Genomic DNA, 24,623 nt, shown 5'->3' on the forward strand with positions numbered 1-24,623 from the left:
CTAATAATAATAATCCAGTCACCAAAAATATTTTAACTTCTTGCATTAAAAATCATAGAAAAAGAAAAAATATATATGTTAAACAATATTGAAGTATTTTTTATAAAATAACGTCAATATATGTTCGCAACATAAATTAGCAATACCGATACAAAATAGTATATTGAGATACATATGATCAATTAAGAACAAATTTAAAGTTATGCATTGTTCAAGCTTCTAAAAAGAACCGTACAGAACCGTATCATAGTATGTGTGAAATAAACCAACAATATAGAAAAGATGTTATATAATCAACAGTAATTACGAACTATCGACACGATATTAATTATTTTACCGCTTATTGCATTAACTACTATTAACTATAGTTTTGGCCCCATCCCTTCTAATGACGGCGTACCGGATGAATTACATCCAATGCTTTGTCGATGTCACCATTTTGTGCAACTAACAGATGAGTGAGCCATGAACCCTCGTTGGAGAATCCCATCGCCATCATCGCTTCTACGGCCCGTTGAATCTTAGGATTTGGATGATAGAACTCTTGCCTTACTTCTTCAGGTAAGGATGGGTACATTTTCTGGTTTGATGAAGTTTTCTCTGGCTCTGGTGCTGTCGGTGCAGATGGTATAACCTGTAAGATAAGGTATTCTGAATACATGACACATAACACTTGCACAGAGGATTCAGATTTATGAAGTGGTGACTGATATTACCATTATTATAACGATAATATCATGATAGTTCAATTAGAATGCTTTTTTATGGTGATGGTCATTTTCAACGTCAAAAGACATCAGACGAATTGATATCTTTATCAAATATTCGGTCACGTCACATGATCAACAATAAAGATATTAATTCGTCATTTTTAATCACGCGATATCTTTTGACACTGACAGCGTCAGCGTACCCTCAAGCTAAATAGATCACAAAAGTAATCTTGTTAGAATTAGAAATGATATTTAATAAATTAATAAAATTCTGAATCCTTTGTGAGATTGTAAAATGTTGAAATATTATAAATATAAATTCTTAATTATATCCAAATTTTTTAATATTACACAATATTACATCTAAAAAAAAAAAACATTTATGATTACATATATTTTAAATTTAAATCATTAAATCGTTATTTTACTAATTCTGCATATTCTAATTATCTACTTTTCAATTTACATATATGCGGAGCATACCTGCTTAGGCGTAGTTCCATTTGCATTCAATGAAGAGGAAGTGGACGAAGCACGGCTAATATTGGGACTTTCGCGTTGTATCATCGTCCATTCCTCGGCTTCGGCTGCTTGCTCAGCAGAGGTTGTTGTTGTTGTTGTTGCTGCTGCTGGTGCTGATTCCTTTTGTAATGATGTGTTATCTGTTGAAGGAACAGCTGCAGTACTTACAGGTTCGTCGCGCAGTTTCTTTCCCTCACCAGGGAACTTCTTAGCAGAGTCCTCTGAAGACGTAGACGCGCGGGGCTCGGACTTTTGGGTGCTAGCCTTTGTCTGCGCCTTGTCTGCAGGTTTCTGAGTGGAATCATTGTCAGTCATCACGGTGACGTTGATGCCGAGTGGATCTAGGAATTGCGAGATGTTGGAAATGTTATCCTCAACAATCTTTAACAGCTGCGAGAAAGAGTGCCTGGTTGCTTCCTGCTGAGGATCCTCCGTCGCCTCAGTCGCAGCTTCCGCGGACGGTTCCTTAGGTTGTTCCTTAGGCCGCTTCTGCTCGTGACAGACCTGACAGCTTTCGTCTGACAGAGCAGTACAAACGTCTACAATGAAATTTTCCAGTACGTTTACAGACGGATCAAAAAGGCCAAATTTACCATCTGCGCTGAACATGGGACAGCTAGTTCGTTTGCTCTTATGCGGTGTATATTTGCGCTCATCTTCTTTACAGTGCTGCGCTGCTTTCTTCACAAACTTGCGCACATGGTGAGCAAGTCGGCGCCCATGGTGACTCGACCACTCGATCGGCTGAGTCATGCGAACCATGTAATGCTCCGAATGATTGCCAAGATTCATGCAATCAGTGCACAAGTCATAATCTGGACATTCCATACACTTGAAGCGAAAACCATGTATATCCTTGTCGCATACATCACATACCACACCAGGATGCAATATTTTTTCTATCTTTGACATGTCTATTGCATCTCGCTCTAATTTTAGGAAGACGTATAGTTTGTAGATATTTTTCTTAGCCATGTCTTCCAGTGCAATTTCCAACTCTTCATTAGTAGATATGGTAATGGTCTCATTTTCTTCATCTATCAATAAAAAAGATAAATTAAATATAAGATGATCGAGCATATTAGCAACATTCTAATGTCTAGCAAACAACATTCACTGCATTATAATAACTTTATTTCATTATAAAGTTATATGAAAAGTCCAATTATGTGTAAAAAATATATTAAAATTTGTTTCAGGTACTTTTTGTGACCAATTCATACATGGTAAACAGAAAAAACAAATTATATTTTATAGGATACTATTGAATATCCTATAAATTTCAGAGCATTTTTGGTTTAAATGCTTTTGTCCTCAATACACTGCAATGCAAGTAAGAGGAAAAACATTCGAAGAAAGTTCTAGGCACCAGTACTTAAGTAAGTTTCAAAGTTTAATTTGTTTCTGCTGTTAAACACATTAAATGTAGTCAGCTAATAAAAATGACGCACAACGTTATTAGATAATGTACATTTAATAAACAACGTCAATTGCTGACGTCAACGAATCTCGCTGTTGCGTTCTGAGACGAGAAAAAAAAGGGGACACAAAGACTCACCTTTCCAGCCGACGGTGAAGATTTTGCCCCGTAGGCTCGGGAAGACGGTTTGCAATTTCTCGCGAAGATATACGAAATTCGTCGCGACGTCGGCGTCGACGCCGAATCTGCGCACTTCCGTGCAGGTCCACGGATTCTCGTTTACCAAGTACACCTTGAAGCTCATCTTCGCCATGGTCGTTCCGATTCAGCAAAAGCTTAAATGGAGAGGAATATTTTGGAAATGTCCGAAGCGTCGTCGATATGCGTTCTCTCTCTCTCGCGTTCTTTCCTCTTCTTTTTTTATCACGTTTTTAACAGATACGATCTCGTCGAAAGTCGCACGTCGTTTGTCGAGGTGACGCCCGTGGCCGCTCACTTTTATACACAATCAATACTTGACCGAACCGAACGACGCCACGCACGTCACACGCCGCGCAAGCGTCTTATGCCGTACGTGTTCAGATTTCCGGCGACTTCGGCGTCGCGCGCCAATTCTCGATTCTTCCATCGTTATTTCTCGCGATTTCTTTCGTTCTTTTTTTCCGAAGACGGAAATCCGCGATTTGGACACGTCGATAAAAGAGAGTTTTTCTCCGGAAATTTGACCATTTCGGGACGAGAGAGAAACTTTCTTGATGAACGGATTCGAACGGCGGAAGCAGGCGAACGCGCCGCCATTTGAGTGAGTTGCCTATTTTGACAGATGGCAACCACGTGACATGATAGTATAAACTCGTTGTGAACGATGATTCACAGCACTTCTAGTTGCATCATAGAATATAATACGATTTTAACGGTTTTTTTAGGTTAATCTAGCCAAATGCTATTAAGATTAAATGTTTTACTAGATTATTATTTAAGATATTTCGCTGAAACATTTCTCATTACGCATTTAAGGAACGCGTAAAATAATTTTACCTCTGATAAGGATTGACGCGTTATTAATTTTTGATAATTTTTGGTATTGCATTAAAAACGACTGTAATAATAAATATGTATAATAATTTGATTAGTTAATAAGAGATTAAAAATGTACTTAATTAGTTTTGCAATTTACATTATAATTTTTATTTAGAGAGTTGTCAGCCATTAATATATTTAAAATAGCTATTCATCATATTATGTCATATATAGTTCTTCATTACCCAAGCAGAATAAAAATTGAATAAGAATAAAGATATAAAAATGACATCAAAATGATTCCAAAATAATCATTAAAAATTTTTTGATTAATTTACTTTTATGTTATTTGACGTTATCGTGACTTAAATTGTTACTTGAGTATAACCGATTTCTTTCTTATTTCGTAATATGTTAATTAGCTAATAGCTTTAAAATTATTTATGTTTATATATTATGCACTTCTTATTTTATTATATGCTGACGTATATTTTGTATTCTATACAGGTTTTTCACCGTGGATTGGACTGACGACTTCTTAAGAGAGATATTGCAACAGACATAACAGTCTAGAAACGTCTGGAAAGTAACGGGGAAAAGTGCACATTCATTCGCCACGATTTTGTGGAGTGACGCGCGCACTATTCACATTTTCTAGATCTGTTTGCGCATACGTGGACGACGGACAATCGTCGTATTTGTGTAATTTTCGCTGTGTTTGCATTATTACGAACGGTAAAGTATAGCGATAAGAAAGTTATCGCATAATTATGAATTATTTTGCGCAATTATAAATAAACGCGCCATAACTGAGAATTTTGCCGATGCCGCGATGCATGAATACTGCCGAAGAAAAATTTCGAAAAATAATTACATTTTTTAAATATATCTCGCAAAAGAAAGTCATAAATGGAGGTAAAACGTAATGAAGGGAGTTACTAGCAGAATAGAGAATCTAGAAAAAAATTGCAATTAATGTAAGTACTCACGCGGGAATTAAAATTCATATTTTGCGTAATTCAGACACAAGCTATACATTTGTTTATTAATTAAATATATTATGTAACAAACTATTTTTATTTAAAAACATGGAATTTTTTAAATTTCTTTAATGTTTGAAAATTATTATTTTAGAATTAAAACATGTTTTAGAGTTTAATAATGTCTAAATAAAAATAAAGAGACTGTTATGACGAAAAAGTTGCCAGTGAGTGTTTTTGTCAAGCACTTAATTAATTAGACAATTTGAAGATACTATATAAATATCTTGATGGCTAAAACTAATTGGTTTATAAATTGGCAACATTCGAGAAATCAGTTTTATGATTTTAAGACAGAAAAACATTAGTATAATAATGATGTAATTATAATTCTGTCTAATTGCAAATGACGAGTCAATTTTCAATCAGCCACCATTTTCTTGTATTGTATTATAAATTAGCAAGTCTATAATGTTGTAGAACCAACGAGAGATCATTCTAGTTGTCGCTGAATCATTTATTGGTGCCATGATGATTACTAGGTGAATTTGATGATAACCAGTTCTCTCTCCAGCTTGTCGCAATCGATGACTCATGTCATATGCATAAACTCCGAAAATAATGTCAGCGCCTTCAGAGAGCGAATGTACAAACAGATATGACAGATGTATATAAACACATTATTAACTGTATTTTTTTGAACGTTTTTATAATTGATTTTAAATAAATACTTTCTTTTATTTTCTTTGTAAATTGTGAAATTATTTTCTCGGAATAGATTGGATTAGATATTTATTATATTATAACATATTACGTAAAGGTCGTAAAGTGTCTGATTCAATCTAGTTGGAGAAAATGATGGCGATTTTGAGGGAAAATAAGGGAAAGTAAATTGTGCTGCCCATCAACCTCACTCGATAATGTTCATTCTGACAGCAGCATGTTTAAGATGCGATCTACCGATCATTTCCAATCGCAATTTTCTAATGGTGTTGATATCAGTTGGTGTATTATATACTTGCGAAATATACATATGATGCCGCATTATAAATTAAAATGTGCACTTTCCGTATGGACATATCCAGGGTCGGATTTGAAGGTTGATATTTTGAATATTTGTTGTCGACTTGCGTAAAGTTAATAATTTTTAATAGAAACCTTGCATTGTGTTTACATTCATTTTTGTATCGCCACGTGAAAGACTCGACAAATCTAATGTAATCTAAGAATGAATTTGTTTTCTCAATATTTCAGAGCGTATTTAATATTTAATATAAATGCTCTTAGAATACTTAATGAAAAGACATTTTTATTTACTATAGGATGTTAATTTACTACGTGATGATTAATGATCGAGGAAGACTATATTGCACTTATAATTAACTGCATATATTTTCAGCTTTTATATTATTATTTAATATAAGTATAAATAATTTAATATAAATATTTTTGAAAGGATATTGTTGATTCTTAATTTAGCACGTCGAAAAAAGGAAGGAAGGTGATTACAGAAGTTTAACTAAGAGTTGATTGGCATTGATTCCACGTCGCGGAAACAGCAATTACGCTATCTAAAGCGCTCGATATGTACATCCCCATATTTACTCCCCCGTTACCTGACAGGGAGGCGTTTGTCCCACTTAGCGGAAATTTTAGCTGTTTAGTTGTTCTCTCCGATCTATCGCGCTATAAACCCTCGACCGATCTTCCAGTGACAAAATGAAATTAATGTTTTGTTTTTTGATATGCCCGTTGCTGCTTTTCGTTCTTCTTGGTACTTCAACCGAAATTCGCTTAAACGCTAACGTCATCGTCAACATGATACTAAGCATTCGAAAATATTACTCCGCGGCGTCTGTCATATTCGTTCATCCTGGTGACAAATACGGGGATTATGGGGGTCAGTCAAAGTGTCTTTCCAGCGACACAGTACTATCATTGCCACACGGAAAGAATAATGTTATTGGAGAGTATCTAAAAACTTAGATATTATATAGATTAATCTGCAAGTAATTTTGATTTTTGGTCTAAGGAACAAAACAAAATTATTTTTAGATCTGTATTGGGTTAAATCTTTAGAGTCTTTAGCAAAACCGTTCTTTCTGCGTATTATTTAAAATTTTACGTTGACACAGCATTTTATAGCGGTTTTTTTTTTACAATAAAAGTCACGGAAAATCTCGAAAAGTTTTCTTTTGAGTTTAGTAAGTTTTTTAAGTTTTGCAAATGTAAAAAGAAATTATTAAATTAACAGTTATTTCGACTGCTAGTTCCAGTAAAAGATTATGTAGGAAATTTCTTTCTTCTTTGAAGAACTTGACAGAGATTCTTAGAGTTCTCTCAAATATTTAATTTTGTAAAATCCTCGATGTAGATTTGCAAATCACGCATCTGATACACACGAGCTCCCGCTTGCTGAATCGGCTCTACATAATGACTGTGAACGTACACTTCAAAAAGTTACGGAACACGCTCAGGTACTATCATAAAATAGTCCACCCCATCATCGTCGTCATTCTACCCGACCTCGAGGCATACCTGGAATTCACGAAGGCCATTAAAACTTACCCTATGTCCTTCCCGGTGTGGTTCACATTGTTTCTCTACACCTCGGGTAACGGCACCCACGATCACTGCCGCCAGCCAATAGGTAATCCTTTCAATTTAACATTCGACACGCAGATGATGGTACTGTGCCACAAAGAGGCAATCCTACGGGAATGGTATTCCGTCAAGGGTGAAACCGTCAAAATGTTTGACCTGGCGGAGTGGAAAGACGAGAAAGAATTCATTCCTCTGACGAATCTGTCTCTTTACGACCGGAGAACAGACATGGAAGGAGTTGTTCTACGGGCGGTTACGGTCAAGGTATTAGACTAGATTTTATTCGATGTATTTTTTTCTATGTATGATATTCTCAGTAGCATAATTTTGTTGTTGTAACAAATTCGCTATTTACTTAATTCTTATTTAAAATTTTACAAAAATTTGAACATTTTTCGTGATGTTACAAACATTTGATGAATTTTTACAATTTACCTCGATAAATTTGAGATTTGTTGTACATTAAAAACGATAATGTATATTTATTATGTGTATATAGTAAGATCTTACTATAGTGCTAATGAAGAGACAAGTCATACGATAGAATTAATAAACTATGAATTTTCTATTTATTAATTAATCGTATTAAGCAAATTCAGGATTTGTCAACTTCGACGCAATTTGCTGGGAATTACGTGGCTACTATGTATGGAAAAGTATTGGAGGAGCTCACACATTCCCTTAACTTCACCTTGAAGATGATTTCACAAATGGACGAGCATGGTGTGTGGAATAGTCAAACGCGCACTTGGTCTGGAGTGATGGGCGAGATTGTATCGGGTCGCGCAGATTTCGCTATCGCTGATATGTCGATGACGAGTCTTCGGGTACGCTACGTCGATTTCACGCTGCCTTTGATCATATCTAGAACCAGTCTGTATATCAAGGAGCCAAAAATATGTGGCGTCAAGTGGCTTGGTTATTTTCAGGTAATATGATTGATTAATGTTAAAATTATGGGTATTTATCTTTATCTTATTATTGTCGCCTCAAAAATAATAGGTGATGGTTACTTAATGCGTATCGGTCATCTAAATCACACCTTATCAATTTTTTTCTAATTACTGAATATAAACAGTACCGAAAGTACGAGATAAATGAGAGAGAGAGAGAGAGAGAGAGAGAGAGAGAGAGAGAGAGAGGGAAAGAGAGAGAGAGAGAGAGAGAGAGAGAGAGAGAGAGAGAGAGAGAGAGAGAGAGAGAGAGAGAGAGAGAGCAATGAGAAATATAGACAAAAAACTCTCAGTCACTTAAATCGAATTTTTGCATTTGTGAAAAAAGCTTATAACAAATTAACTTGACAAACAGTTAAACATATGTATATAGTCGTAAATATCTTAAATATAAAATACAATTTTTTATATTAAGTTATATAAATTTAATATTTATGTGCAAATTAATATACAAAATATCTGAAGTGACAAACAATTTCTCTTAATATATTGAAATGGTTTTTTTTTTACAAAAAAACTCGATTTAATTTAAATTAGAATTAATTTTTTTAACTCGTATAATCACACAGACTTTTAATTCACGTACGTGGGTTACGATTATCACGCTGATAGCAATCGCGCCGTTTCTCTTATCCTTCATGAAAATGTATCGCGAATCTCGAAACATCATGGATTTGATCTCTGAGAATTTACTTTGCATTTGGGGTATCTTCTGTCAGCAGGCGCTTATAGGTATAATAATATAAATTCTACGATTTCTAAAGCAATTTAATTAAACATTTTGCTATAAATATTTGTAAAATATCTCACGGTTGCATTGCTTTTAAGAAAAAAAATGAAATAAATTTAAATTATTTAAATAAAGAGTTAAGTTTGATATTAGATTTTTTTTTCTTCCAAAAGTTGATTGATTTTTAATTAAAATCTTTCCCTCAGAATTTCCGAAAAGTTCATCACTACGCATCGCGTACTTTACAATATTTTTGACGGCGGTGCTGATAAGTGCTCACTATTCAGCGGCATTGGTTTCTTTCCTGACGTCATGCATTCGCGTTCTGCCCTTTCAGACGATAGACGAATTCATTGACGACGGTACCTATAAATTAATCGTGCCACGCGGTAGTTCCGACTACGACATAGTCTCTGTAAGTGTAGCCAGCGATCCAGGAGCTCGACTTTCACTTTTGCTTGCACATTTTTTAAGCAAAGTTATGTCATAATTCCTATATTTGTATGTATATCGTTGCATTCGATAATATAGGCAATTATGGCAATTAATATCTACTGTTTCTATAACATTAATGCATATCGAGCGATAAATGATAATTTTTGCATTACATGACATTTTCGCGACAGTTTCAGGCAAAGCAGCAGTCGTCAAAGTGGTTTTTCTCGGTAAAACTAATGAAATTAATGAAGGACGAATCGGAACTGCCAAGGAATCTAATTGATGGCTTCACTCAAGTACGATCAACAATCTTTAATTTACACATGATACTCAAACGAATACATTACAAAATTAATTTTAAGTATTGTATAACTGCTTAATTTTTTACTTTTACATCACGAAATTAATCAATTTTTTACAATTAACACAATTATTTTAGAGTGTCCATGCTTAAAAAAATTTTTATGTAACTGATTATCTGCTATGTATCAGGTATGCAACGAGAGAAAAGTTGCTTATATGGTACTAAGTAGTCTGAAGAAAAGTGTAGAAATGAAAATACCTTGCAAAATATCGAGCATCAGCACTGAGAGGATAGACAACTTAGGAATGATTTTATCGAAAGGCAACCCGTATACGAACGTGATAAATTATCAGTAGGTATCGCAAACTGTGTTCTTTCTGAATCGACTTTTCCTCTCAGTTGATAAAGATGTCGTATTAGTTTACAGAAATTTTTCGTGAATGGGATAATGACTCGTCTGAGGGATACAAAATTTTTGGCGCAGTCAAATGAAGGCAAGACTTACAAGCCAGTCCGTATAATTAACATCGCCCCAATTTTGGCGTTTCTCTGTGGAGGCATCATTATAAGCATTGCGGTGCTGTTATTAGAGAAAATTCTTTATCGATCGAGGACAAAGAAACTGAGAGTCTCCTATCCTTCAAAGAAAGATATTCTATTTATCAAAAAGTACAATTATTGAAAAAGTATAAATTTACAATTTTATTTTATTTAACTTTAATTGAGCTGTTGGTAAAAATATTCTAATCTTTTGTGTGTGTGCGTGCGTGTGTGTGTGCGAACGCAGAATTGTAATTAATTAGGTCTTGGGTTATGTCCACCAATAATCAAAGTATTAATTTTTCAAATTATGCGAATAAGAGCGCGCCGAGGGAAGAACTCGATCTGCTTAAGCCATAACACGGAAGAAAAAATCTATCGTAAATGTACGATAAGCTTTCATTAATTTACTGTTCACAATTACGATAGAAATTAATTAGATTATTTGCAGATTCCATACGTTAACATTTTGATCGAGTGGACCTAACTCAGGACAATATTGGACTTTTATGTTCATCTCGATCTCTTCTATCTTTTTACGAGCGTTGACCCACATGTTTTAGATATATGTACATAGTTTATACATACGTTAGGTGTATATGTACATTATAAGTAAATACAAATGTTATAAATAATCTTAAGATTTAATGTATGTATAATAATTATACATATATAAACAAAGTTAAAATGCAAATGATATATATGGCGTGTGCTAATGTAAAATAAAAGTTAAAAAATATCTTTTTAACGAGAAAAGAAACTAAAACTTTTTAAAGTCGTTATTTGGTTTTAACATTTCTACTGAAAAGCATTTATTTTTTGTTAAAATCTTCCAAAATATTTGATGTAAAAAATTAAACAATCGATATCAGGAAGCTTCTTCTCTCGGTTTTGAACATTTTTGCGAAATATGCATATCTAAATCTGGTCTTTATACTGAAAACTAAGGCACATCTGTATATCTGAAATAGTAGCATCATAGGCGATAAAGTAATGCCAGCTATAGGTAGCTTAACGACTGCAAATAATTCATCGATTTGCCTGATGATCGATTTGCCGATAAAAATTGTATCGTTGTGTATCTCCATGTAATTTGTAATAATGCTGCCACATGGTCACATTACCCAACGTCACTTTTTCGCTCCTAGATTCTCGAATACGATAAATCCCCGTTCGCGATGATCGTCTTTCAGTCACGCGTTTGCACCCTTGAATCGCGGTACCCTCATTTTTTCCTTTGATCCTCAAACGGCGATAGTCACGTTTTGCTATGAAAGATTTCGCGACTCATTGTTGTCTATAGTAGGGTTTGGGAATCAGGATACTGATTTTGTTGTGTTTTTCCATTCTCACTTGTTTGTTTCAATTTATCCAAGAATTAATTCCATACTTTAAAGTAATTGTTAATTAGTTATCTAACTGGACAAAAGAGATTTTTAATTTTTATACAGTAATTGTTTATTCGAGTTTTTGTTGTCACTCTGCGCTTTGCGAAATGAAAGATATGATAGCGCATTTAATTATGATACTTTTTCTCGTGTCGGGTACTAAATCGTTGACAGAACGAATAAACAAGAACAATTATTTCCAACTGATCAACGATGTTCACAGATATTATCACACGTCGTGTGTTATTTTGGTGCGGTCTAGCAATCATGGTATGTACCAGAAATAGTTTCCGGCTATTATTTCTCATTTTTAACTCACAAAAAAAAGTTTTCGTGAATTTTTGAACTAATATTAAACTATAATTTTACCTACAAATTATTTTAGTTTTACACAATATTATTTAACGTTAAAAATATTTGTGGATAGCAGAATTAAATTCTAAATAAATAATTATACAGTGTAATAATGGTATATATAATACTTTATTGAATAATTCAACATTATTTAATTATGTGTTACTAATTAATTTAAATTAAATTAAGTTAAATTTTATAATGTTACATTATGAGAATTTTATATTAATTATATATTAGATATTAATTATTTTCTTTAAGGGACATATGTATACCGTTTAGTATTTTAATATTGCTGCTAAATGAATAAAATGACAAATAAATTCTTTACAGCATTACCATAAAAAAAATCTTTTCTTTATGTTGTGGATTTAAATTGAATAAAATTGAATATAATACAAGGAAAAGCAAAAAATTAAATTACTCTTTTTCGAAAATTTATTTCTTAAGAAATTAAATATTGACATCAGTTGTGGTCTGGAGAATATTTAATGCTAACAATAATAAATGAAATATAATACTACCTTTGATGGGCATATCGCAGATTTGAACACGATGACACTGGTGCACATGTGGTCCCGTGAATTCTCACGGCAGCAAGTCATGACCGTGACTTTAACTTTCTCGGACCTGACAAGCGAGTACAACGAATACCAGGATAATATTACGCGGCCATTGTTCGTCGTTCTCCTCGACACCGGGGAGACTATGAACGAGTTTGCCAAGACCACGAGGGTCATAAAACCGATCTCTTTTCCCATTTGGCTTGTCGTGTTTCTTCAGCGTTCTGGAAATCCCCTCGAGAAGTACTGCAGACAACCTACCGATAACATATTCAACGTGGATTTCAGAACTCAGATGCTGGTTCTGTGTTACGATCGCCCGATCTTGGTCGAATGGTACGCCATTCGCGATAATTTTACCAGAACATTTGATCTGGCCGCGTGGTCTCCCGATAGAGGTCTGATCTTGAAGACGCGAAAGGGCTTATACGCTAGGAGGAGTGACATGTTTGGCGATGTTTTACGTGTGATATCTGTGAACGTAAGTTGTATCTTTACATAAATTTTAATCTTACTCGAGAGTTTTGTCATACGCTACTCTAACATTGTGAATTGGAAACGATCATCAGCAATGACTTCTTAAGAAATAGTTACTTTGAAAAAAAGTTCTGCAATTCGCCATAAAAATTAATATTAAAACTTAACGATGATAAGCTTGTAGATCTGTCGACGTAGATTAACTTGATAATTCTGTTGGCAAATGCTTGAAGAACTCGCCGCTGGTCTCGCTGAAGAACGGTACAATCTGCGGGTTTCTTGGTCTTCTGCTGATGGAACTTAGCAAAGTGATGAACTTCACAGTGAAGATTCTGGATCCAGTGGAAGGATTTGGTTGGTGGAATCGGCAGAAAAACGGTTGGACAGGTGCTATCGGCGAGTTAATAGCTAATAAAGCTGATATTGGCGTCTCCGCGTTCACGATGACAACCAGTAGATTAAAAGTCGTCGACTTCACGATGCCATTGGTACGCTCACAATATCGCCTCTATTTTAAGCAACCCGAAGCCTCCAAAGTATATTGGTCTATGTACTTCAGGGTAATAATGACGTTTATTAATAATATATATTAATCAGTATTAAGTATATTAGATTTGTACTAATTATACAAGTTATAATTATAAAATTATAAAAGTTCAAAACTACATGAAGACTATAATATATTATAACCATACTGTATAAAGTTTTGTGGAATAAATAACTGTTTTCTTTAACTAATATACATATAATATATTTTAGGCATTCAGTTCCGGAATTTGGATAACATTAGTAGTGATAATAATAGTCGTTTCTATTATGTTGACTATTATAAAGACAAAAGGATTTTCGATAACCTTAATGTGTGAAAATTATATTAATGTTTGGGGCATTTATTGTCAGCAAGGTTTACCAGGTAACATTTACAGGTATTTAATATTTATCTAGTATAATTTTTCCGCATTTTAATGATATTTTATGTGATTACAGTATTTCCCAAAGAGTCATCAATGAGATTGGTTTTTCTCTCAATTTACGTTTCTTCGATAGTCATTCTGTCCATCTATTCTGCCTCGTTAATTAGTTACCTAGCGCTTTGTACGCCTAAATTGCCTTTTTCTACTTTAGAGGGTTACGTTGAGGATGGTTCATACAAATTAATTGTTTTGCAAAACAGCGCCGAGTACGATGTCCCTAGTGTAAGTCTGCCGTTATTTATAGTTTAGGAATTATTTTGAGTAACAGCGACTTATCAATTACAAATGTTTTGATCAAAGATAAAATTTCGCTATTGTATAGCCAAAGAAATTTTGAAACCGTTAAACAAACCTTTTAGAGAATTTGATAATTTTTAACGTTAGAGAACATAATTGTATTTGTTGAAAAGAATCGTTAAAAAATTTTTCTATATTCTTATAATCTAAATATTATTTATAGGCAATAGTTTATAAAAAAGGTATTTTATTCTATCTATGTACATGTAATTAGAAGTAAATCAATATTTTTTATTTAAGTTTTTTTAAATTTTGCAGCGTGTCAAGGATCCCGTGTTTATTAAAATGTATGATTTGGTAGAAAAAAAGCAACATTTACCTTTGACATTGTCGGAGGGATTTAAACAAGTTAGCAATAATTAACTAGTAAAATCAGCAAAGTTAATTTTGTTCGGTTTTTACATATTACTTTTTACGTAGATCTGCGAGCGGGCGAATTTGGGGTTTTACACGACGGAGGTATTCAAGGAAGCTATGAATATTTATATACAGTGTAGGGTTGTATATATTGATACCGGAAGAATCGATAACCTGGCGATAACTTTAACGAAAGGAAATCCTTACACTGAATTTATGAATTATCAGTAAGTTATATACATATTTATAAAGTTATATCAAGAAAAAAATGTTTTATTATTTAATTACATTTATTATTAAAAAAATCACGTTCTTTACTTATAACATTATATAATATTAAATTGTTTAATGCTTTTAAGAGTTTATTACTGCTTATCATAAATTAAGCATTAAATTTTAATATTGCTGAAATTATTAAATGCAAAAAATAGCGCATAACATTTAGATTAAATCATTGTTTTTCTTTTCAAGATTAAATATATTAAATATCTTTCATATTTTTTAGCTTGCGGCGATTTCACCTTAACGGTGTTATGGGCAAGTTAAGAAAAAAGTATCTCATAAAAAGTGTTCCTCGGGGTAAAAATGTTTATGGTTATATCGAGTTGAGCGATGTAACGCCGACTTTGACGATAGTGGCAGGTAGTATGATTCTGGCATTAATTATTTTAATAATAGAAAAAGTGTATTATTCTTTTAAAATTCGATTTAAGAACAACAAACTGTCCATTATCAAATGTAATCATGATTTCGTCATAAGGAATAAATTACGAAAGAAAAATGACGTAAGAAGAAGAGAGAAAAATTTTAAATTTCAAGAATTTTATAATAGACCAATTGGATACTGGCCATAAAAAGCTATTGTATATGTTAGGTGCTGAATATTCAAGAGTTGTTTGTAAAATAGTACTTGTAATACATAATTTGCCTTTATTAGTTTATTCAACAAATATTATAAAATATTTTAAAATGTATCTCGCTGCGGTTTGGAAAAACAAATACTTTACAGTAATTTTAATTTACAGTTTAATTTACTTTACAGTAATTTGATTGTTTTACCTTTTTGCAATATATTTCCGCGTATTACATGTGTATGTATTATTTAAATGAATACTGTAGGTAAATGTAATAATAACTAAATTAATAAAGTATTTGTATGTTAGATTGTGATTAAGTGACAATGATAAAAATTTGATAATGCAATTCTTGAGATATCCGAAAATTTATAAAAAATTCAATGTAATACTAAACAATATTAAATTGACACTATTGTTAGTACTTTTAATACTAAAAATAAGTAATAATTACTGGCCAATTTAATGGTCTGGTATTACATTTTTATAAGGGCTGTAAATAAGAAAAATAAAAAAATGTGCCAAAAGAACAGAACATTTAAGTATTTAAGAAAAAATTTTTAATTCGATTTGTTTCTGCTGTTAAATACATCAAATATATTATTAGCTGGCAAAAGATAATGCACATCTTCAAGTGTCAAGTATAATATACAAGACCTTTAATAAATAATATCGATTTCTGACGTCAGCAAACCTCACTATTGTGTTTTCTGACGAGAAAGTTGATAAACAACATTGAACGAACTAGATTCTCGGATCTGATAAATCCCCGTTCGCAATGATCGTCCTTCAGTCACCCGTTCGCACCCTTTGAGTCACGATACTCTCACTTCTTCCTTTTACTCTCAAACAGTGATCCATGTTTTTTATTAGAGGATTCTGTGACTCATTGTTGTCTTTATTAAGATTTTGAAATTAAAATACACCGATTTGATTGTATCCTTCCATTCTCACCTGTTAATCTCAATGTACGCAAAGAATAATTTCTTTCTTTAAATTAATGATTAATAATTTATCGCAATGTCCAACTGGACAAAATAGATTTTTACTTTTTATACAGTAAATGTTTATTTGAATTCTTACTTTCAACCTGCACTTTGTGAAATGAAGTACATGACAGCGCGATCGATAGCAGTACTCTTTATCGCGTTCAGCACTAAACCGCTGATAGAAGGAATAGGCATTAACAATTATTTCCAACTGATCAACGATGTCCACAGATATTATCACACGTCATGTGTCATATTCGTGCAGTCTGATAAATATGGTAAGTACTGGAAATTTTCGAAACCGTTTCTCACATTGCACTTCTAGTTAGTTGACGAAAAGAAAATTTTTGTAAATTTTCGAACAAATATTGAATAATTTTACGTATAAATTTTACTTTGTAAGATATTATTTAATATTATTCAAGGATTGCAAAAAAAGTTGAATTATAAATTGATAAATACTGTATGATTTAATAATTATTAATAATTATCAATAATTATTAAATTACTATAAAATTAAAACATTATAATCAAATATTATTTTAGAAAAATAATAATGAGCTATTAAGTGTATAATTATTTTACACACATGCTAATTAATTATCTACTTTAAGAGGTATATGTATATATTTAGTTTTTAAATTCTACTATTGCTGCTAAATGTGATGACTAAATTTATTACAAAGTTTCTATATTTTTTACATTACTTTTCTTTATTTTTTATTGTAGATTTAAATTGAATAACGTAGAAAAAATGAAAAATTAAATCACCTTTTTTTAATTTTAAAAGTTAACCCAAAAATTATTCATCTTTAATTATTTAGAGAATCTTTAATACTGACAATACTAATTGTAAATGAAATGTAATAACGTCTTCGATGTGGATATCACAGATTTCAATACGACGACACTGGTGCAAACATGGTCTCGCGAATTCTCATGGCAAGCAGTCATGACTGTCACCATGACTTTCTCAGATCTGAAAAGTGAGTACAATAAGTACCAAGAGAGTATCACGCGGCCTTTGTTCGTCGTTCTTCTCGACACCAGGGAGACCATGGACCAGTTTGTTAAGATCACAAGGACTATAAAACCCATCTCTTTCCCCTTCTGGTTCATCGTATTCTTTCAGCATCCTGGAAATCCTCTTGAGAAGTATTGCAGAGAACCTACCGATAACATATTCAACGTAGATTTCCGCACCCAGATGTTGGTCCTATGCTATGATAGCCCGATTCTGGTTGAGTGGTACGCTATTCGCGATAATCGTACTAGAACATTTGATCTGGCCACGTGGTCTCCCGATAGAGGTCTGATCTTGAAAACGCGAGAGAGTCTATACGCTAGGAGGGATGACATGTTCGGTGACGTTATACGCGTGGTGACCGTAAATGTAAGTTTTTATTTTTCTCGATCACTGTTGGTCTAACGTTGTAAATAAGAAACGGCAATTATTTTCTACAAGTTCGTGAGTCTTATAAAAAATAATTGTCTTGATAAGAATTGACTTGCCTTGCAAATTGTTACAAATTTGATATTAGAAGTTAACGGTGACTAATAGATATAAATTAATGTGATAATTCTGTTAACAAATGCTCGAAGAACTCGCCACTGATCTCACAGGAGGACGATATGGTTAGCGGATTTCTTGGTGTGCTACTGCTAGAACTCAGCAAAGTGATGAACTTTACGGTGAAGCTTCTGGATCCGGTGGAAGGATATGGTTGGTTGAATGAACAGAAGACAGGCTGGACAGGTGCGATCGGCAAGTTAGTAGCCAACGAGGCTGATTTGGGTGTTTCTGCATTCACGATGACTACTCACAGATTAAAAGTTGTCGATTTTACGATGCCACTGTTACGCTCGCAATACCGTCTTTATTTTAAGCAGTCCGATCTCACCCACGTGCAATGGTCCGTGTACCTAAGGGTAAATACAATCTTTGTTATTAATGTCTATTAATTAGTATTAGTTATATTGATGTTAGATATATATTAAAATTGTACAAGCTTTAATTATAAAATTGTGCACATTTAAAATTTATTACATAAAGAGAAATAGTATTAAAATAATTTATGTAGCTAAAGATTTCACGTATGCGAGTAATCAAGTTTAATAGAAAAAATAACTGCTTCCTTCCATTGGTAAATCTTCTAGGTATTTAGCCCTGGAATTTGGATATCATTAACAATGATAACAATAGTTGCTGCAATTGTATTGACTATTATAAAGACAAAAGGATTTTCAATAATCTTAATGCTTGAGAACTATATTAAAGTTTGGGGCATTTATTGTCAGCAGAGTTTGCCAGGTAACGTTTTCTTACAGATACTTAATATTTATTTAACATAATTTTTTTGTATTATTAGTCATGTTTTTATGTAATTATAGTAATATATTACATTAAATACGTCAATACACATGCCACTTTATGTATATTTTGACTCTAGAATGTAACATGTATATTTTATGCAATAGCATTTCCTAGAGAATCACCAATGAGATTAGCTTTTATCTCGATGTATATTTCATCGATAGTAATTCTATCAATGTATTCTGCCTCGTTGATCAGCTATTTGGCGCTTTCTAAGCCTAAATTACCTTTTTCTACTTTAGAAGGTTTTGTTAATCATGGATCTTACCAATTAATTGTTATGCAAGACAGCGCCGAATATGATCTTCCTAGTGTAAGTCCGTTGTTACTTAAAGTTTAGAAATTACATACAATTTGTCAGTTGTAAGAGTTTTGAAATTTTGATGACAAATAAAAGCAGCTTTATGACTATTGAGAATTTGAAATATTGAAAGTATTACATGTGATGTAATAAGTTTTAGTAAATTAATAAGTAAATTTATTTAGAAAATTTAATAATAATTTTAAATATTAGAGAATTTAATTTTATTTGTTTGTGTCCTTAAATTTATTATATCCTTATCATACCAGTATTATTATTCGTGAGATTTCATAAAGGAGATATTCTATACTGCACAAACAATTATGTTATCAAAAGAAAAACAATCTTCAAATTTTTTCAAATTTTACAGAATGTCCATGACTCTGTGTTTATTAAAATGTATAAGTTGAGAGCAGACAAGAAGTATTTACCTTTTACATTATCGGAGGGATTTAGAGAAGTTAGTAATATTTAATTAATGAAATTAATAAAATCGACGTTAATTTCGTTAAGTCAATTTATGTTATTTTTGTGTAGATCTGTGAGCATGCAAACTACGCGTTTTACACGAGCGAAATGTACAAAGAATCTATTAATTTTGATATACGATGTAGAGTCACATTTATTAATACTGGAAGAATCGATAATACAGCAATGGCTTTAACAAAAGGAAATCCTTACACTGAATTCATAAATTACCAGTAAGTCTCAAGTATACATATTTATTGTTATAAAGAGTTTTATTATTTAATGTAAATTTATTATTAAAAGGATTATTATATATTTTAATTATATAACATTTTAAATATCTTTTACATTTTTTAGTTTGCGGCGATTTCAGCTTAATGGTATTATGGGCAAGTTAAAAAAAAAATTTCTTATAAAAAATGTTCCGAGTAAGATTACTTATCATTATGTAGAGTTAAACAATATAACACCAATTTTAACGATGGTGGCAGGCAGTATGGTCTTGGCACTATTGATTTTGATAATCGAGAAAGTGTTTTATTCGTTTAAAACTCAATTTAAAAATAACAAACTGTTTATTGCAAAATTTAGTTATAATCTTAACATAAGAAATAAATTGCGAAGGGAAAACAGCGATTTAAAATTGAAATTTAAAGAATTTTATAATAATAGACCAATTGGATATTGGCCATAATAAATGAAAAACTATTATGTTAGATATTGGATATTCAAGGATTTGTAAAACAATTGATTATTTGATAACGCAATCTTTGAGGTGCTCGAAAAATCGGATTATAATAAAATTTTGATGCATCTTTAGGCACGAATTGGGTTTCAGGTCTCCCAAAACCTTCGAAAAATCGTCAGATTATCCGGATAACATATTTGGCTAGGAGGTTGTTGGAGGTGCATAAAAAAGGGAATTGCCACCTTGCTTGGTAATGCATCGAACTTCACTTTAATTCTTCCATGCATCCTCGCTGCTGTTCTCATTGTTCGGCGATGGAAAGCTCTCAACGAACGATAGCCAATAAACGCCGATGCCATTCAACTGGCAAACAGTTACTTGCCTTACGTATTTATCTCTGAAACCTCTTAGCCAAACTGATTTCTTAGTAATTAAAATGATTTTTTGTGGTTCTGGTAAGATTCGCTTGCCAATTCTCATATTGCCATTTGCTTCCTCTTATCCGTACAGTTTTTTTGACAATTCTGACGATTTTTCAGAAGTTTGTAAAATACGTCTACATAATTCTTGTGTAACTTTTTTTTGATATATTTTTTTTATGAATATTAATCATCTATCTAAAATGTTACAGAACGCGGATTAAATGCTACTTTTACACCCTGATGCCTCTATTGTTAATCTATATTGTAATTATATTATAATTATATTTCTTTATAATTCTTAGGTATATATTTCAGTGACTATAAAATAATATTATAGCTAATCGATTTTTTATTATGTTGTTGTGATTAGAAAAGCGAAATTTGTAATAACTATTTTTATATAGCTTTTCAAAAGTAAAATATTAATATATATAACTAGTTATATAATATAATATATTTGTTTAACTATAGAAAATAAAATGTAATTATAAATTGCTGTTAAAACTATGACAATTTATGTCTACACAAATGATTGTTTCACCTATTATATTAGAGTCACTTACTTTGATAACATTTAATAACACGGTCTATATTATCGGTAAGCGGAAGTTCGCATCCGCAGCTTGCAGTTTCTTGCAGCAGTCAATTCGATACGCACTCAGGTGGCATCGCCGACGGGCGCAACGGATGCGAGCAAGCACGCGCTTACGTTTCCGCTTTCTGTTTGACCGGAAGTGACCTTTGCCTCATTAGAAAAAACCTGCATGTACGCATCAATTCCGACAATCATCCCATACGCGGCAGTATACGTACAATATACAATGTACGTTGTACATACATGCACATCACGAGCTGCCTTTACCGTTGCACCGACTTTACCGATGCTAGCAACGGCGGGCGTTGATTATCCATTACGGAAATAAACGCGTCTTCGCGGGTACCATCAATCAGCGACAAATTAAACGCGAATAGCACGCGATGGTTATAGCGTGACAACAGTCAGAAGATTGCTTCTTCTATTACCGCACTGGCCTCATTAAGTTGTAATTATGTGGGAAAGAATAAGCAATTTATACGTCTTCTTTTAGTGTCGAAATACAGGACAAAGTCTTAAGAACAAGTGATTTTTTTTTCCTTTTAGTTGCAGCTTGTAATGCAAATGTGCAACCACAATAATCGCGACTGGAAGAAGAACCGTAGCGACTACGCGACGAAAGTACGTCATACATATAAGTTTATTAATTTGTTTTCTATTCGTTCCCAAATATTTCTAATTTATATTTTTACTGAACAATTTTTTTATTTGTCTCCTAAAGCAGAAGAAAACAGAAAGTAAAGTTTACCATTTCTTTACTGCATTTTCGAACAAACGCTTTGATAAAAGAAAAGAAGGAATCGATGACTGAATGCGACACGACTGCACTACGAGATGATTTGATGATGCATCTTCGCGCGAACGGACGGCCTCGGAATGCATTCCGCGATCGTCTATTATCGTTTGCAAGGATCGATGTGTCTGTCTGTCGTTCCAGGAGGAAAACAAGACTCCAACTGGCCTCTCTCTTGTTGTCGCACATGGTAGAGCCATTGTTGGCACGTTGTGTCATCTCTGGGTTTGTCCAGAAAGGCGTATTACATCGCTACGACGAAAGGCGAAAGGGCAGAGAAAGAGAGTACTTCTGCAGCCGATAACAATAACAATAATTGTGAACCAGGAAACAATAACGTTTGGTAATCATGATTGTCGGAGGAAACAATGATGGTGATGATGACGATGACAATGGGTGACGTCTCGGTCGAGAAATGAAGTCATAAAATGGCACAATAACGTCTTCTTTTCAGTTTCGATAGTAGTGTTTATTGCGAATGAAGATTAGAGATTTTTCGCGTTACAAATAAATAGGACAAAATTTTTTTCTTTGAATTTAATAGCATTTTTATATATAAAGAAAGAAATCTTTATGATAAATTATATTAAGCAATTAAATATAATAAGAACGGGGATATATATATTTATGATCTATAAATTATACTATAGATCTATAGATATACTAGAATACTAGATAGTTATATTTAATGCTTAAATAATTTACGCAATTTATGTATGTTCATTACACGCTCAAATAGTTTCAAAGAATATTTCCAAGGCAGCCTAGTGCTAATGTTGATAATTATGACAATAGAGTTTCTGCCTTGACGAAGACAGTAATTTGCGCCCGACGAGATGGAAAACTCGACGACTCCTTCGGTAAATCCGTCACTGAGATCTCTTCGGTCACTGCAAAACTCATTAACATGCCCGAGAGCGTAGGAAGGTGTTGGCTATGCGCTGGACCATTCGTCCTTATGCGACATTGCTTTACAACTGATAGTTTTTAGAAGAAGCAACAGCGATCTCGCATCGCGGATAAAAATCATAAATCTAATAATAAGAACGTGGGTCGTTGTCCCCGATATGCCGGGGAATTATCAAACCGTTCTATTATTAGATATAAAAGAGCGTCTGATAACTTGATTAGCATTTTGCAGATAGGCTGCTTTAAGCGTATTAATTTTTCTTTTCATCAACTTCACGAGCCAAACGGTTCGGTTATTAGGTCGTAGATAATTGACGTAATATATGCTGTTACACGTTAAGAAAGCAATATAGTTAATTCATATTTATAGAACGTGATAAAGGTATTATGCTGTCATTAATTACAAAATATCTGATAGCGTAACATTACTAACACTGAATTTGTAATGTTACTTGTAGATTATATGTATATTAACATTACATGTTAATACATGTATAAATGTCACAAATAATTGGAGATTTAATGTAATTAGTGTATCCTTCTACGCATTTTTTTCCGGCGATTCTGATTCAGATTACATACGAAAGAAAACAAACGTTTAATTTCTACTTAGATTGCAGATTACGCCTGCGCAATTTTGTTTTCTGATCGATTAATATCTACATATGTTTATTTACTGTTTTCGTGAAACTCTTCATTTGTCACAAAAAACACGATGGTTATTCAATGTTTTATTCAATGTCAGAGTCGAAGGAACTGCCAACGTATCGCTCGATCAGCGTCGTAATTCAGGTACCATTGCGAAACGTAGTCGATCGTAAAAGTTTAATTGCCGTAGCACGTTTTTGTCCAAAATAGGCGATGATCAAGACATCTCATGCAACAGATTATGACATAATTGATATTTTTCGTGAATTAAAGTTGCTTCTCACGGTCTCTTTACCGTCCACCCATGCAGTTCAACATTAACAGAGAACTAAATCCGTCTCTTTCTTTCTCTCTCGTTAACGTTGGCGGAGACGACCTACGTAGACCGGGTGTGGGCTCACCGTACGTAACGTGTCCGCACGCACAAGTAGGGGGGACACGGTGCCGACGCGGTGCCCCACCGCCGTCGCTGCCGCGGCGGAATGGAATGGAAAGGAAAAGAGCCGTACCTACTGCTGCCTATCCGCCTGCCGTAGACACGATTATGTTTCGTTCGTGTCTGGCGAACCCATTCAGTGCTTCTCACGGCACGGGGGCACATGGTGCGGTCGCGGGCCGCAGACGGTCTCTCCGCGAGTGGTGCACGCACGCGATCGAGCCGCGCTATCTCAGGGAGATAAGCCCGCCGAGAAGGTCGAAGGCTAAAGTGGACAGTTGAGCGGTACAGTGCAAAGAGTAACATCAAACTGTAAAAAAAAAAAAAAAAAAACAGACAAAAAACATTGAAGAATGGCGATTTATTGAATTCTCTGAAAGGATTATTAGAGATTCGAAGAGCAGTTTATCAGAGAGATATGCTGAAGTACATGTCGTAAAGTGCAACAATAATAAACAAAAGCCGCAATAAATTCAACAAAGAAGGAAAATTACGGAAAAAAGTGCGATTAA

General features: G+C 33.3%; 4 protein-coding genes across 8 annotated transcripts; 3 read left to right on the forward strand and 1 right to left on the reverse strand.

Annotated features, from left to right (window-relative positions):
* Positions 1–7: 7 nt before the first annotated feature.
* Positions 8–3,165, reverse strand: LOC105838655 (sequestosome-1). Of its 3 annotated transcripts, none has more exons than XM_036291422.1 (4): positions 2,794–3,165; positions 1,829–2,272; positions 1,197–1,774; positions 8–634 (listed from the first exon to the last, which is right to left on the reverse strand). In XM_036291422.1, exons 1-4 carry the CDS (start codon positions 2,966–2,968, stop codon positions 386–388), a joined length of 1,446 nt encoding a protein of 481 aa, XP_036147315.1. In that variant the 5' UTR covers positions 2,969–3,165; the 3' UTR covers positions 8–385. The 3 variants fall into 3 exon arrangements, with proteins under 3 accessions (XP_036147315.1, XP_036147316.1, XP_012539816.1); XM_036291423.1 differs by having other exon boundaries at positions 1,197–1,753; positions 2,794–3,164; XM_012684362.3 differs by having other exon boundaries at positions 1,197–2,272.
* LOC105838654 (glutamate receptor 1) lies at positions 2,281–10,464 on the forward strand. 3 transcript variants are annotated; one of them, XM_036291420.1, is made up of 9 exons: positions 2,281–2,614; positions 4,183–4,410; positions 5,136–7,523; positions 7,859–8,188; positions 8,782–8,944; positions 9,149–9,357; positions 9,569–9,676; positions 9,873–10,036; positions 10,105–10,464. In XM_036291420.1, exons 3-9 carry the CDS (start codon positions 7,089–7,091, stop codon positions 10,364–10,366), a joined length of 1,671 nt encoding a protein of 556 aa, XP_036147313.1. In that variant the 5' UTR covers positions 2,281–2,614; positions 4,183–4,410; positions 5,136–7,088; the 3' UTR covers positions 10,367–10,464. The 3 variants fall into 3 exon arrangements, with proteins under 3 accessions (XP_036147313.1, XP_036147314.1, XP_028046034.2); XM_036291421.1 differs by lacking the exon at positions 2,281–2,614 and having other exon boundaries at positions 4,311–4,410; positions 7,338–7,523; XM_028190233.2 differs by lacking the exons at positions 2,281–2,614; positions 4,183–4,410 and having other exon boundaries at positions 4,784–7,523.
* Positions 10,465–10,481: 17 nt separating this feature from the next.
* LOC105838643 (glutamate receptor 2) lies at positions 10,482–15,935 on the forward strand. Its single transcript, XM_028190299.2, has 8 exons — positions 10,482–11,882; positions 12,511–13,010; positions 13,240–13,566; positions 13,766–13,919; positions 13,994–14,202; positions 14,536–14,625; positions 14,698–14,861; positions 15,140–15,935. Exons 1-8 carry the CDS (start codon positions 11,720–11,722, stop codon positions 15,486–15,488), a joined length of 1,956 nt encoding a protein of 651 aa, XP_028046100.1. The 5' UTR covers positions 10,482–11,719; the 3' UTR covers positions 15,489–15,935.
* On the forward strand, positions 15,934–24,592 carry LOC105838641 (glutamate receptor ionotropic, kainate 4). Its single transcript, XM_028189872.2, has 8 exons — positions 15,934–16,755; positions 17,371–17,870; positions 18,080–18,406; positions 18,635–18,788; positions 18,956–19,164; positions 19,523–19,612; positions 19,690–19,853; positions 19,978–24,592. The coding sequence occupies exons 1-8, from the start codon at positions 16,593–16,595 to the stop codon at positions 20,312–20,314; spliced, it is 1,944 nt and encodes a 647-aa protein (XP_028045673.2). The 5' UTR covers positions 15,934–16,592; the 3' UTR covers positions 20,315–24,592.
* Positions 24,593–24,623: the final 31 nt, after the last annotated feature.

This window comes from Monomorium pharaonis, chromosome 8 (assembly GCF_013373865.1).
Source record: "Monomorium pharaonis isolate MP-MQ-018 chromosome 8, ASM1337386v2, whole genome shotgun sequence".
Taxonomy (NCBI): Eukaryota; Metazoa; Arthropoda; class Insecta; order Hymenoptera; family Formicidae; genus Monomorium; species Monomorium pharaonis.